Source organism: Ochotona curzoniae, unplaced genomic scaffold (assembly GCF_017591425.1).
Source record: "Ochotona curzoniae isolate NIBS_2020 unplaced genomic scaffold, NIBS_Ocur_1.0 contig_3622, whole genome shotgun sequence".
In the NCBI taxonomy this organism is placed as follows: Eukaryota; Metazoa; Chordata; class Mammalia; order Lagomorpha; family Ochotonidae; genus Ochotona; species Ochotona curzoniae.
This window is the reverse complement of record NW_024465926.1, coordinates 9185123-9199940: the sequence shown is the minus strand read 5'-3', so window position 1 is coordinate 9199940 and position 14818 is coordinate 9185123. Positions and strand designations below refer to the sequence as shown.

Sequence of the window (14818 nt, the reverse complement as noted above, 5' to 3'; positions counted from 1 at the left end):
GTGTCATCTGTGAATAGGCTTCGGGTCTTTCCTCCTCCTGAGGAACAGCATGCTTTCCTTCCGTCTTGTTAAACTTCTAAGAGCCACAACAGAGACAGCATTAAACCACTGACACATATTAATAACTGGAGTGCGATGTGGCTGGGGACCAGACACGCCAGGTGACACTGGAAACACTGCAGTCACACTACACATTGTGTCTTGACATGCAGGTGGTACTCAGCCCAGTTCCCAAGAGACAAACAGTTTGGTATGTGGCTTGCAAACAACCCTTCTGGATGCTATCTCCCAGCTCTAAGTATGATTCAAAAAGTTAAACAGAAGATAGGAGCAAGATTTTGGACAAAATGATTTGCTGGTAACTTTGTTCTGATAGTTGGTTTGCCTGTCTCCAGTATCATATCCCTGTAGAAACGAAAACCACCCTTGCCACCTCCATCTTTTACACAACTACAAGACCTCAAGAGATCCCTGAGGACCACCAGTACATCCACTATATATGGCAGTAATTGAATGCAGAGTGAAATCCATCTGAACCAATACCCTGAACCAATTCCCACACGGAATTCAAATCGGTATGCATTTAACACTGAAACAGAACAGAGCAAAATGCGGGCATGTCTGCATGAATGGGTACTGACGTGCCTTAAGGAAAAAGTATTCATAATTGGACAGCTCCAGAACACAGTGGGAGCAGACACATATTTAAAGTTCAAGTCTAGGGCCATTTGTTGGTGTTTGTTTTTATTACTAAGCAAACATCACTGCCCTTGATACTTTAAAGTTGGAGGTTTACAGTGATACAGGTAGCAGAGAGCAGAGGGAGTCTGAGATGTATTATGCTAATGCCAGCAGCTAAAGGTCAGCCATTCAAGGACATATTCTATTCCGCAGCTCCCACACAAACGTAAAGGGTAACTGCTTCAGAGATTAAAGCACATCTGACCTAGCATCTGGAGGTTTGAGGAAGACAATCAGCTCACATGACCCCAAGACAGCGGGCTAGGCCAAGGGCGGGGAGGCAGTCTTCCTGATGAGCTCTGGAGGAAGTGACCCTGAAACAGTCGGTCAGTAGGGCAGGCTGAAGACGAAGTAACATGCTAGGAGACTTTCCAGTGTAACTTTGTGGTAGAAACTTAACAACTGTTCTCTTGGTGAGTCTCATCCTTCAACCATGCAGGAATCTCCGGCTTTCTGGAATTCCTATTCCCATTCCAAAAACACTCCCAAACACAGCAACGAAATGTCAAGGACCAGTGTTCATTAACGTCACTTGTTTTTACACTAAAGCCTTGATAAGTAATTCAAAATGTCCCTTATTACCATCTGTAGAGAGCTAAAATTCTCCCTAATTGTTTCAGTCTCTATGCTGTCAACTTATAGCAATACAGATAATTATATTCTTACCCTTTTTGATCACAAACTCCTATTACCTGAAGCGCACACTGCTGGGGTTCAGTGGACCCCACTGCCTAGCCAGGACACAGAGCACTGTACACAAGCCCCCGGGCCCCAAGCCTCGGACCTGGTGACTGGGAAGCGTGCAGGGGCAGCGCCGGGGCTCAGCAGCACACTCACTGCCTAGGACCCACAGCAGCCTGATCACCACCTGTTTCAGTCAGCAGCATCCTCTTCCACGTGTAGGTGGAGGCTAACAAGAAGAAGTCTAATTACACCCTGCTTCTAGCTCTCCACTGAAACAGATGTGAATCCTCAGACAAGCAAAATGAGTCACTCCTCTCTTAATGATTGGTCTGCTTACTGCATGTAATTCCCTCTCCTTGCTTACTAAATCCCCAGAACAGTCTGTAGAACGTACCTCAGATATGGTGGATTTGCAAACTTCTCTGGCCACAGACTCAAATTTGGGATCTGTAGTTAGGTTCAGCTTGTAATTCCACAACAACTGGTGTAAGAAAAACAGAACAGAGGGGAGAAAATTCCATTAGAGCAGTATGAAATTTATCAATTCTTACTGCAAATGACAAAAGTTTATTATACTCAATCTGATAATACTTTGTCCCTGGCAGGTAAATGAGCAGAAAGATAAAACACAACTGTATTCACAGATAAAAGAAAAAAATATCTTCAGGCAAAATTAAAACATTACTATTCAGACATGCACTTTTTCTTAGGACAATTTTTTTAAATGTGCCTTAAAATCATTTAAAAAATAAAAAAAGAATTAAAAATCCCTTGGTAAGGTTTCCTTCCCAAAATTATACATTTGTTATTTACATAAAACATGGAGAGACAGAGGGAGAGAAATCTTTCATGTTTGGCTTACTCCCCAACTGCCTGCAATATCCTGGGCTGCGCCAAACCAAAGCCAGAACTTGGAACAGAATGTGGGTCTCGTGTAGACAGCAGGCGCCCAAGTACTGGAGGCATCATCTGCTTCCCCGGAGCAGAGCATTAGCTACAACTGAGAGCAGAGCCAGCACTCAAACGCAAGTGCCGTGATGTGGGACGCAAGTGTGAAGCCTCCTCTTAACTACTGTGCCCGATGCCCACCCTCTCAGAGAGAACTCTAAATGGGCTGGCCATGAAAAATTCTGCTGAAACCAAAGTCTAATCCAGAAGCTCAGCTGTGCTGGGTTCAGCCCCTGATTTCACATTTCAGTGCTTTCACATATCAGTTTTAGGAACGTGAATTCCCCAGCAGCTAGTTTCCAGCTAGCATCTATCTCACTTCTTAAAAACACTTGACATGGGTACCATAAGTTGCACTTTACACATGTGTTTTAGCGTTTGTTAAACCAAAAACTACCTAAAGCCTTATTTCACTCAGGTGAGGGCTGAGCATTACTTTTGTCTTTGTAGCTTCAATTGCAGTCTGATTTCTGAGAAGCAACACAAATGAGCCTTAAAACTGCTGAGATGGAAAGACAGAGCAGAGCTGTGTACAATGCAGAATCCTGAATATATTGCTCCCGGTCCTTTCTCTCTGACTGCGATCCCCTAGGACCACCATCGACCACTCACTGGACCTGCCAACATGTGCTGAGCACCCATTACCACGCACTGCGTGGAGCCAGATCTGGGGAGCACCACCGGCTGCTGGGGAAGACCAAGGTGAACACAGCGGACTATGTTCCAGAAGTGTTAGCAACTGGAGGAAGAAACAGAAGTAGAAGGCAAGAGACTCGGGGGCAGCTGTGACAAAAGGCAGGCAGTAGCAAAGGCTCCACCAGGTGCCCTAGCAGTGCAGGGGAGGAGGGCTCTGGGCTGGGGTAGGACAGGCACCATTCATCAGTGAAACCTGAAGGGCACTACTGAACTTAAGCTAGTAATGGGGAAGTCTGTGCAGGGACAATCAGCCAGATAACCCTGTTAGAAGAGAGGCACACGTAAAGTGCATTAAGAGTGACGCAGATACAGCAGTGGACTCTGGGTGAGTGCTGAGAGGAGCTGACGTGATAGCTCAAACAGCTAATCCTCCACCTTCAATTGCCAACATCTTATATGGGTGCCAATTTGTGTCCTGGCTGCTCCACTTCCGTTCTAACTCCCTGCCTGGGCAAAGCAGAAGAGGATGACTCAAAGCCTTGGGAAACTTGCACCCACGTGGAAGACCTGGAAGAAACTCCTGGCTCTTGGCTTCGGATTGGCTCAACTCTAGCCATTGTGGTCATTTGGGGAGTAAAGCAGTGATGAAAGATCTTTGTCTCTACTCTCTCGTAAATCTGTCTTTCCAATAAAAAGAAATTAGTTAATTTTTAAAAAAGAAGTAACACAGTGAGGCCTTCTAATGTACAATTCAGTATTCTGTTCTATTTTTATAAGCTTGTGTAACAGCCACCATTTTCTAATTCTAGAACCTTTTCACTTTCTTCTAAACAGAAACATTAAACCCACTGTGTCATTCTTTATTCTCTCTGTCCCTACCCTCTGGAAACCATTAATCTATCTTATGGTCTTTATCTATTTCAGAGCCTGAGGCAGGTAGGTGTGGGAGTTGGGGCAGACAGTGAGAATGCTTCCTCGTTTGCTGGTTCACTCTTCAAATGCTCAAACTGGCTGCAGTGCTGGGAGCCACGAATGTAATACAGGTTTTCCCAGATGAATGGGGGGCAGGAACCTCAATATTTGAAATACCACTGCTTCCTCCCACGATCTACATTTGCAGGAAGATAGTCAGGAGCCAGAGTTGGAAGTTAAACCCAGGTATCCCAATGTGGGATTCAGGAATCTTACCCACCAGGCTAAATGCCAGCTCTATAAATTATATTCAAGGAAACAGTAAGCAAATGCTTAATTTTAAACACTGAAGGCAAGAGATCAATCTGATTACAGTGGGTTTCAAGATTGAGGGAAGCTTAAAAAAAAAGAAAAGAAAAGAAAAAAAGACTGAGGGAGGTTAGTAGATGAGTTATGTATGAGGCAAGAGAAAATGGGGCATATTTGAGATACAAAGAATGTTGTTACTGTAAGACTAAGGTGGGTTGAGGAGTAGAGGAAAGTTCTTTCTTTACAGCCAAACTCTGAAAGTATAGCCAACAGTTTATTATTTCTTCTTCCATTCACCCTTAATTAATTTTAAATAAAAATTGTTAGCCAGAATCCAGCTTCCATGTCTGATCCAGCTTTCTGCTATTGAGCCTGGCAGGCAGTAAATGATGGCTCTAGCAGTTGAGTTCTTGTATAGGATGGAGTTCCTGGCTCTTGTTTCAGCTCAGCTCAGGCCAGCCCAGCCCAGCTCTGGCTGTTGCAGGAATTTGAGGAGTAAAGCAGTGATGAAAAAAAAAATCTTTCCCTGTTGCTCTTTCAAACAATAAAAATGAGTAATTAAACTTAAAAAAATTATTTAAAATACATTTTTATTTTGAATTTTGAATTATGTGGTACAATTTCATACAGTCTGGGATTCCCCCCCAAACTCCCACCCCCGAACAGATTTTCCCCATTGTACTACAATAGTGTAGTCCTTCATAAGGAATCATCATTCCTTTTTTTTTAGGAATCATAATTCTATCAGTCTCCTATTTAAGTGTACCCCGACATTGTTGATACAGACAATGTCAGACAGTCCAGCATCCCATTGTCTACATATGTCCACCAGTTTCATTGGAAATCCATCTTTCATTTGAAAGCAGTGATGCATGTTCCATTTTACCCCCACATCTGTATATGACAGACCCCAGTACTCCATCACTATACATTTCCATAATTGAGAAGCCATGAAACAAGGTCAACAACTGATGAGTTAGAATAGCCACAACAACAACATCAACAACAAATGACAGCACCATGAAAAAAAGCACCACCGAGTAACCAACATATGAGTGACAAAAAGACACAAAAGACTCTTGGGAAACATGACGCTACCGTATAATCCATGAGCCAGTGATGAATTCGACAAGAGAGAAGAAATTATTTGGAATAAACCAAACTGAAATAAAGAACATCAAAATACATAGGATACAGCCAAAAAATCAAACAAACAAAAAACAGTACGGATTGGATTATTGAAGTTACACTTTCCATGTTGGTTTCCTTATATAAGAGAGAATATATGGTATTTGTTCTTTTGTGATTGACTCATTCCACTGAGCATAATGGTCTCTAGTTGGGGCCACCTGGTTGTAAATAGTGTAATTTCATTCTTCTTAATAGCTGAATAATATTCCAAGGAGTAGCTGTACCACAGTTTCTTTAACCACTCTTCTTTGGACTTTAAAAAAAAAATCAAGACGGGTTGGTGTGATGGTGTAGAAAACTAAGCATCCATTTGGAGACACCAGCATCCTGCACGAGCACAGTTTCTACTTCTGACCCAGCTTCCTGCTTCTGGCCTGGGAAAGCAGAGAGGACAGTTCAAGTCCTGGGTCTCTGCCTCAGATCAGGTCAGCTCCCACTGTTGCGGGCCATCTCGTGAATGTATCAGAGAATGGAAGACCTCCCTGTCTCCCTCTCTATGTAACTTTGACTTTCAAGGAAAATACACAAATTTAAAAAATAAATAAATAAATAAAAAGACTAAATCACTGCCAAGTTCCTTTTGCTTTTTCTTAGGGTAATTACCTCCAAATTTTCAAGTTATAACATCTTCTAATTTAGAAGATGAGACATGAAGGTTTATACCCTTCCTACTGATTGGAGTGCTGACAAAAGCCATTTAATCATGATATGGTATTATACTATATATTCTGTTAAAAAAAAAAAAGGCTAAATAATTTGAGTCATATAAAGTACTTACATTATCAAAGATACTCCAACAAGTTTATAGAAAATGGAATTAGATGGTAAGATTTATCTGGTGGAAAACAAACTTGAAATCCAGACAGCTATTTTTGGTAATACCCAATTGTCTACTAACTTATTAAATTTCAAAATATTTTGTGCCAAGACAGTATCTATCTCTAAAAGATTTATTTATTTATTCATATTGGGAAGTCAGATCTACAGAAAGAAGGAGACAGAAAAATCCTTTATCCGCTGCTTCACTTCACAAGTAGCTGCAGAGGCCAGAGCTGAGCCAATCCGAAGCCAGGAGCCAGGAACTTCCCCTAGGTCTCCCACACAGATGCAGGTCCCAGGGCTTTGGGCCGTCCTCCACTGACCTCCCAGGCCACTAGCAGCAAGCCAGAAGGGAAGTGCAACAGCCTGGACACGAAGCACCCACATAGGATCCGGGTACACACAAGGCGAGGACTTTAGGAATACAACAGAGGAAAGAGTAAGCTACTGCACTGGGCCCTATCCTTTTTAAATTGCTAAAAAAATTATTTGAAAGCGTGATGCAAAAACTAAAAATGAGACAAAAAGTGATCTCTTACGTTCTGGTTTACTTCTCCAAACATGCACAAGAGCCAAGGGTAGGGCAGGTTGAAGCCAGGAGCCTGAAACTCCACTTAGTTCTTTCCTGAGAGTGACAGAGGCCTAAGCACTTGGCTCACCCTCAGCTGCTTTGCCAAGTGTGTTAGCAGGGAACTGGATCAGAAGTGGAGCAACCTGAACCACCAAATGCAACCACTGCACGCAACATCTTAACCCACAGTGCCAAACATTGCCCTGAGGCCAAAATTCTTCCACTCAAGGAGCTTGAACTTACATTCTTCCAAGGAGAAAAAGACAATTAAATGCAGACGGTAGGTAAGAAGGTTAAATGGAATTCAAAGTCTCAGGGTGGAGTTGGGGATGGGGGAGGGTGGTATTGTCCCTAAAGGAAGAAGGGACACGGAAAATACATATTGGGTCAGCACAGCGATAAAGCGGGTAAGGCCACCTCTGGTCCTGGTTGCTCCACTTCTGATTTAGCTCCCTGCAAGTGGCCCGAGAGAAGCAGTAGAAAATGGCCAAGCGTCTGGGATCCTAGCACACATGGGAGACCCAAATGAAGCTACTGCTTCCTGACTTCGGCCTGGCCCAGCACTAACCACTTCAGCCACTGGGGGAATGAGCCAGCGGGTGCAAGATCCCTGTCTCTCTTTTGCTCTCACAGTGAATATTCCAGGCAGAAAGAACAGCAAAGGCAAAACCCCCAGGTCAGGATCAGCATGGAGGCCTCTGTGCCTTCAGGGAAGTTAGCAAGGAGACAACAGGCAGCATCAGAGAGCAATTGTCATGGTTTTATCTCAAGACACAATTCAGGGGTCCAGAAAGCAAGCAGAGAAAGCACAAGTGTTTCACTGAGAAAGCCAAAGTGCACACTCCCTAGGGAGCAGGCTCCCTGCGTGGGCAGTGCCCTGTCTTCAAACCATGATGAACTTTATATGGGCCACTCAATGGGAGAGACTATTTATATTCTAACAAGAGAGGAATATTCATGGTTTCTCTGGAAGTAGTGGAAGATTTAGAATCTAGCCGATGCTCCTTCTTAACACTTACATAGTCAATGTCTCCTGCTTTGGCAGCTGTGTCATTGAGCATGCTAATATGTTACAATCTGCATATAATGAGCTGTCAACCTAGACTGGCCCCCTAAACTGGTCTGAGCCTGGTCTAAGCAGAGGGTCTGTTTATCTTCAGAGGGAAAATAACCAAACCTAACCTGTAGCCCTTGAGATACAAAGGGATAATGGCTCAGCCCTGTGTGAGAATGACTAGTCTAGAATGACTGACTCCTAGATGGAGTAGAAAGGTGGAATCCCCAGTTACAATCTCAAGCACAGTGGAAAACTGTGGGCTAGAAAGACAGGAACCACACACTGCCGGGAAGGTAGGGTCAACAGCCGCTGAAAAGAGGGACTCATGGGAAGGTACTCTGCCCTCAGGTGACACTGCAGAGACTCAATGAGCAAGGGAAGGACATGCCTCGGCTCAAAGGCCTCAAGCCCCATGGAAACCTGTGTGTGTGAGAGAGGGAGAGAGGGAGAGAAGGAGAGAAGAAGGGAGGGAGAGAGGTAGAGAGAGAGAAAGAGAGCGCACGCACGCGAGTATGGGAAGCTTAGAGGTTTCACAGCCCATGGAAACCACTGTGTATGTGTTTGTGTGTGTATGAGTGAATGTGTGAGACAGAGCAAGCATGGGAAGAATGTGCCTTGGCTTACAGGCCTCACACCCCATAGAAACCACAGTGCACGCGCGCATGCTTGATATGTGTGTGTGTGTGTGTGTGTGAGAGAGAGAGAGACAGCAAGAGAGTAGGGAAGACACAAACACTAACACACACACACACACAGAAGAACATTTTCCATCTGTCAGTTCACTCCCCAAATGCTTGCCATCAGCCCGGGCTGGGCTAGCTTGAAACCAAGACTCCGAAACTCTTACTCTGGGCTTCCATGTTGCGGCAGGGACCCATCTGCTGCTGCCCTCCTAGGTACATTATCAGGAAGCTGTATTGGAAGCAGGGTAGCCAAGACTCCAAACTGGCACTCCAATAAGAGATGCCATTGTCATTAGTGGTGGCTTACATAACTGCACCACAAAGCTATTTCCAATTACTTCTTACAGACATGATACGAATTCTCTCTGTTGCTGTGCCCTATTTTTCTCCAATTTTTCAGAATCCCATCCTTCCTGCTCCCCAGAGTTTAAAGGTTTTAATGTACAGGTAAGTTTTTCCCCTGGCCTTTTCCTTTGTCAGATTCTACTCCCGCCTAGTCTTCTGCTTTATTAATAATGCCACAACAAATGTCCTTTATTAGACATAAGCCTATCTACTTTCTTAACTATACATAAATATCTAAAAACAAAATGTCAAATAAAAGCATATATGTATAGCACTAAAGAATTCTGAGGTGACTATTTTATAAAGAAAATTTTCTTGTTTGTATTCCTCCACCTATAGAAAATAAACTACCAAGAACCAAAACAGATCAGAAATTTTATTTTGGGTTTGTAGGAAATCTGTAGCATTGTTCAAACAATCCAACATTACATCCTGGTGTGGAAACAAAACCACAGAAAATACAGAAATTCATGTCACTGCTCCAGTGAGATATCACATACAAAAACAGACAGTGGGCAGCATTTGGTCCATGGCTGTATTTTGTTTTGTTTTGATCCAAAGGCTATAGAATACTTAATTTATCATAATCAATGCAGAACATGCACCATATTTTTTATATTTGCTAAACAAATGTATGAAACAGGAAACTCACTTTCCTTTGAATTATCTTGCCATTTTACTTCCTACTAAGGCAGTCTTTTCTTTCTTTATGTCGTCTAGGATCTTAGGATTTTACTTCCTACTTTAAATCTCTGACTTATCCAGAACATCAGTTACTCTAAATAGCCAAAATGCCTTTGTGCTGTGGTGGTCCCCTGTCTAATCATCCCACTACACTGTGAGGGTGGTCTGCTATGCCTCTTTCAGTTCAAGATTATCTCCCCGATATCGACCTATGTTGGCAAAATTCACTTTTTTGTGGTATGAACAATACATAGATTTCCCTCAAAACACTTGATACTTTGCATAGATACGATTCCCACAGTCTTTCTTTGATGTGTTACCATGTTATCTGGGTTAGAGCTGACTATAAAAGAAGTTTAAAACACAGAATTCTGAAGTTGGCAACTTAATTAGCAGAGATTTGCTTTCAATCAACAGCTGTAACTAATGAAAAGTTTAACTTTAAATATATATATATAAAGGGTTTCTTCAGCAAAGAGGCATCTGCACAGTGTACCAAGGTCTTGAACAAAGCGGGTCATTCTTGAAGGTTAAGGGAAGCTAAGTGAGCACATTTCCCAGTAGAAAAAGAAAAGCATTTAAAAACCTATCAATCTTTACATGAAGCATATTTGGTAAAGTAAAGAAAATCCATACTTACATGATTGCAGTCCGAAGAAATTTCATTTTCAGGCTACAAAGAAAAAAAAAAAGACAATGTCAGAAAAATCAAGACCATCAACAGTAAGGAATGTACTGGAAAGGTAGCTGTAGGACACTATCTCTTCCCTTGAAAAGCACAACAGAAAGCAGGAGGATGGAAACAAATGCACTAAGCCTACAAACAACAGCAACTTGGGGATGGGACGCCTCCTAATTCGGGAAGGTTAACAGGGTCAGGTGCAATACAGGTGCCCTTTCTTTGAAGAGAAGCAGAGATCATTAAAAACAAAAAAGACATATTAACGAGTGTGGAAAAAGCCTGTCGATGACGTGAAAATATTCTAATGATCCCATGAGAGAAAGCGGGTGATGGACACAGAGGACCTCTAGAAATTCTTCTAAGTTTATCATTAAAACTAAAAAATGTGGACCTGGCACAGTAGCTTAGTGGCTAAATCTTTGTCTTGTTCGCACCAGGATCCCACATGGGCGCCACTTCTAATCCCGGCAGCCCTGCTTCCCATCCAGTTCCCTGCTTGCGGCCTGGGAAAGCAGTGGAGGATGGTCCAAAGCCTTGGGACCCTGCAACTGTGTGGGAGACAGAAAAAGCTCCTGGTTCCTGGGTTCCGACTGGTTGAACTCTGGCTGTTGCGGCCGCTTGGGGAGTGAACTAGATGGAAGATCTTCTCCTCTGTATATCTGACTTTCCAATAAAATAAATCTTTAAAAAGTTGTGAAGTATACATATTCACATGAATACACTTTGTGTGTGTGTGTATTTTTTTAAAGATTTGTTGCAAAGGGCATCTCCCACTGTCTTCCCAAGTGCATTACCAGGGAGCTGTACTGGGAGAGGAGCAGCCAGGACTTGCCTGTTGATGCTGCAGACAGCAGCTTAACCAGCTGTGCCAAAGTACTAGCAATGAAACCTCAATTTCAAAAAGTATGCAGACAGAATCCTAGCTATAAGTTGGCAAAAAAAAAAAAATTACATTAGCTCAATTGCAGTAGGGAATTAGGGGAAAAATTAATTTAGGAAATTTTGGTGGGGAGAAATCTTGTTGCGATGCAATCTTGAAATCATTCCATCAAGTCTTCTTAGCATTGGCAAGTGCGGCGCTCTCAAACCTAAGAACCACATAGAAGTCTGGATTCAGATAACTATTCTGGATTTCATTTAGGTCTTTGATGTTAATAAGCAAACATCAAAGCTTTAAGTAGTTTTGGTTTTGTTCATTCACATGTTTTGTGGTTCTGGTGAGTCTCTGTATTTAAGTTCAACTGTTGAGATACAGATGTTTTCAAATATTGCAAACAAAAAAAACATGTCAGCTCAGAATCTTTTTTTCATTTTACTTGGGCAACGTTTCTACCCCACTAAAGGCAATGAACAAGCTTCCTTTTTCACACTAAATTCAAGCCAACTCATTTCGTGAAATCAAATGTTTCTCATATAAAATTGGTCAACTTGAAAAAGCAAGATCAACAACTGTGACCCTCAGTTCGCACGTCGGGGCAGTGTGGAGGGCACCTCTTACGAGGACCAAATCCTGAGTCTGAATGTCTGCGTCGGCTCTGCTCTCCGATCCAGCTTCTCACTAATGTGCATTTCGCATAGCACCCTGCAATGGAACAAGTATTTGGGTCCCTGCTACCTTCCGGGTTAGAGTGTGCAGCTATGTTACGGGCCATTTGGGGAATGACCCAGTGCATGGGAAATCTGTCTCTCTCTCTTTCAAATAAATGTCACATAGCTTTCCAGCACCAGTCACCTAAGAACAGGGAGCACAAAAGGAAGTGTAGAACCTGCACGACTATAATTCTACCTAACACTCAGTATGTTTAGCATTCGATGTCTTAATTCTTCAGAAGACTATCATGGGATCTGATGCCTAAAATACAAGTAAAGGCTTTGGTTTAAGGTCTCTGACACTTTAATACACACCAGAAATAAAAAAGATCAAGATTAAGGTGGCTTTTACGTGGAATAATTCTGACATACTAGCAAGTCAATGAGATCTCTGGAAATAAGCAAATTTATTATTAAGTTTTCCTTTCCAAAGTTTCAACACTGAACAGTCTCCACATTTAAGACTTAATCAAGGCAATATATTCAACTGGTTACTAACATTGCACCTGATGAGGCAAATTCCATAATGGGTTGGGTTAAACTGATCTTTGGGATGCCTGCATCCCACATCAAAGTGCTGGTTCAAGTTGTCTGCTTGATATTTCCAAGTCAGCTTCCTACTAATTAAACTGGGAGACAGCAGCCGATAACCTAAGTATTTGGAACCCCTTCCACCCATGAGGGAAACCTGGATGAATTTTCTGACTCTTGGCTTTGGTCTGGCTCAGTCCTGACAGTTGTGGGAATTTGCAATAATGAACCAGGAATGGAAGATCTCTGTTTCTCTAATTTTCAAATAAACAAATAAACTTTTCAAGATAAATAATAAGATTAGCTTCTTCCAGAACAAACAATGCATCGGAACAGGAGTTATTTCACAGTCTTATATCAGTTCACTTTGGAGCTGTGAAAAAATCTCTAAGTTATTCTGATTTTGGTTTTGATTCCCTGCTCCAAGAGGGAGGTATTAGTGCCTCAATCAAAACTAAAAACAATTCTTCTAAACATTAAGTCATCTCCAGAATCTTTTCCTTGTTTCACCAATAGCTTGCTCAATGTAATTACACATTGTCTCTTAAGTCAGAATGGGGGGCTGGCATTGCAGCACAGTGAGCAAAGCTGCTGTCTGCAAGCGCTGGCATCCCAACGGGCGCAGCAGTTTGAGACTTAGTTGCTCCACTTCCCGTCCAGCTTCCTGCTAATGCACCTGGGAAAGCATCAGACGATGGCCCAATTGCTTGGGCCCTTGTCAACTACCTGAGAGATCCCCAGGACATCCTGGCTCCAAATCAGCCCCCTTCTGGCTGGCCTTTGCAGCCATTTGAGGAGTAAATCAGTAGGCAGAAGATCTCTCTTGTGCTCTAGCTCAGCCTTTCAGTCTTCTAAATTTAAAAAAAAAAATCTTGAGGGGAAAAAAAAGGAGCAGATCTTTCCCCAAAGATGACTAATTTAATTTGCTTTAGGATTTAAGATTAAGATCTAGTTTATATAAGTAATTGCCACCAAAATAGATCAGACACAACAAGTGTCTTACATCTGTGTATTAGCTTAAGGGTAGAGTTTCCGTGTATGATAAAATTCAAGCATGTTTTTCCTATTTCAGTAGCTTTCCTTACGGGTAGGGAAGATAGCAAACAGCTCACTGAACAAGTCTATGAAACTGCTCATTCCAGTGCTGGCTAAAAGAAGCCATTAATTCATCCTCTACCATGAGAATGCCTTAGATCTGAACTACAGAGGAAAGGGAAAAATGTATTTTTCAAGCTTGTGTCCCATAAAAATAGTCATATCTTTCTGAAACCCAGTGTTAGCTTCAATAATTATCAACACACAGTAGTCCATTACTATGAACAATTTCCACTTCAAACACAGGAATATTTTAATCATATTTGACACCAAAAGTGGATACCTGTGATGGGAAGTATTCATTTAATCCACTGATGAAAACTTAAACCAGGATTGCTAAAAAAGAATAATTAAAAATGAAGATCCAAAGGTTTGAAGTCAATAGTCAACACCTGTTTTTGAATGAGAACTGGACTCAAAACTAAGTCCAGTAGCTGCTCCCTGTGCTAAAAACATCCACAGGACGGAGACAGTAGGAATCCTCAGCCTGTGTTCCAGGCTCCCCGAGTGCAATCACGTCACAGAGCAGGCAAGGCTCACACATTTCAGTGGTATAAATCTGGCCCAAAATTATACTGATTCTTTAAATTATTCCTGAAGATATAAGAATTCTTTTTTTTTAAAGATTTATTTTATTTTTACTGGAAAGTTATATATACAGACAGGAGGAGAAACAGAGAGGAAGATCTTCTGTCCATTGATTCATCCCTAAGTGGCTGCAACAGCCAGAACTGAGCTGATTCAAAGCCAGGAGCCAGGATCCTCTTCCAGGTCTCCTACACATGTGGGTCCCAAGGCTTTGGGCCATCCTTGACTGCTTTCCCAGGCCACAAGCAGGGAGTTAGATGGGAAGCGGGACTGCTGGGATTAGAACCGGTAGAACCGGCACCCATATGAGATCCCAGCAAGTGCAAGTGGAGGATTTTAGCCGCTAGGTACTATGCTGGGCCTAAAATAATAGAATTCTAATGAAATATATTCTATTTTCCCTCCCCTGACCCTAATACACGCACACACCCTATCAGGAAGAAGCTTTCTTATGAAAAACTGTTCTGTGTCAGTGTATACACTTAATTTAAATGTAAAATTGGGGGGAGGGGCAGTCAGCACTGTGGTACAGGGGACTAAGCTTCAGCTTATGATACTGGCATCCCATATCTGGAATTAGTTCAAGACACGGTTAGTCCACTTCTGATTTAATTCCCTCCTACCATGCCAGGGAAGGCAGCTGAAGCTGGCACACGCACAAGGGAAACTAGGATGCACTCCCAGCCCCTGGCTTCACAGCAGCCCAGCTGCAGTTATTTCCCCACAGGGAGTGGTCAGTAGATAGAAGACTT

At 42.4% G+C, this 14818-nt stretch overlaps 1 protein-coding gene across 2 annotated transcripts in view; it reads right to left on the bottom strand.

The window, feature by feature from the left end:
* The window catches only part of GLG1 (golgi glycoprotein 1), a 94002-nt gene that overhangs the window by 39888 nt on the left and 39296 nt on the right, over positions 1-14818 (bottom strand). Inside the window, exons 2-3 of one of the 2 annotated variants that reach the window (XM_040982374.1) lie at positions 10221-10253; positions 1820-1906 (exon numbers count right to left, since the gene is read on the bottom strand). In XM_040982374.1, the coding sequence (XP_040838308.1) occupies positions 1820-1906; positions 10221-10253 (120 nt within the window). The remainder of the gene's footprint in view (positions 1-1819; positions 1907-10220; positions 10254-14818) is intronic. The other variant, XM_040982375.1, reaches the window with a different exon arrangement.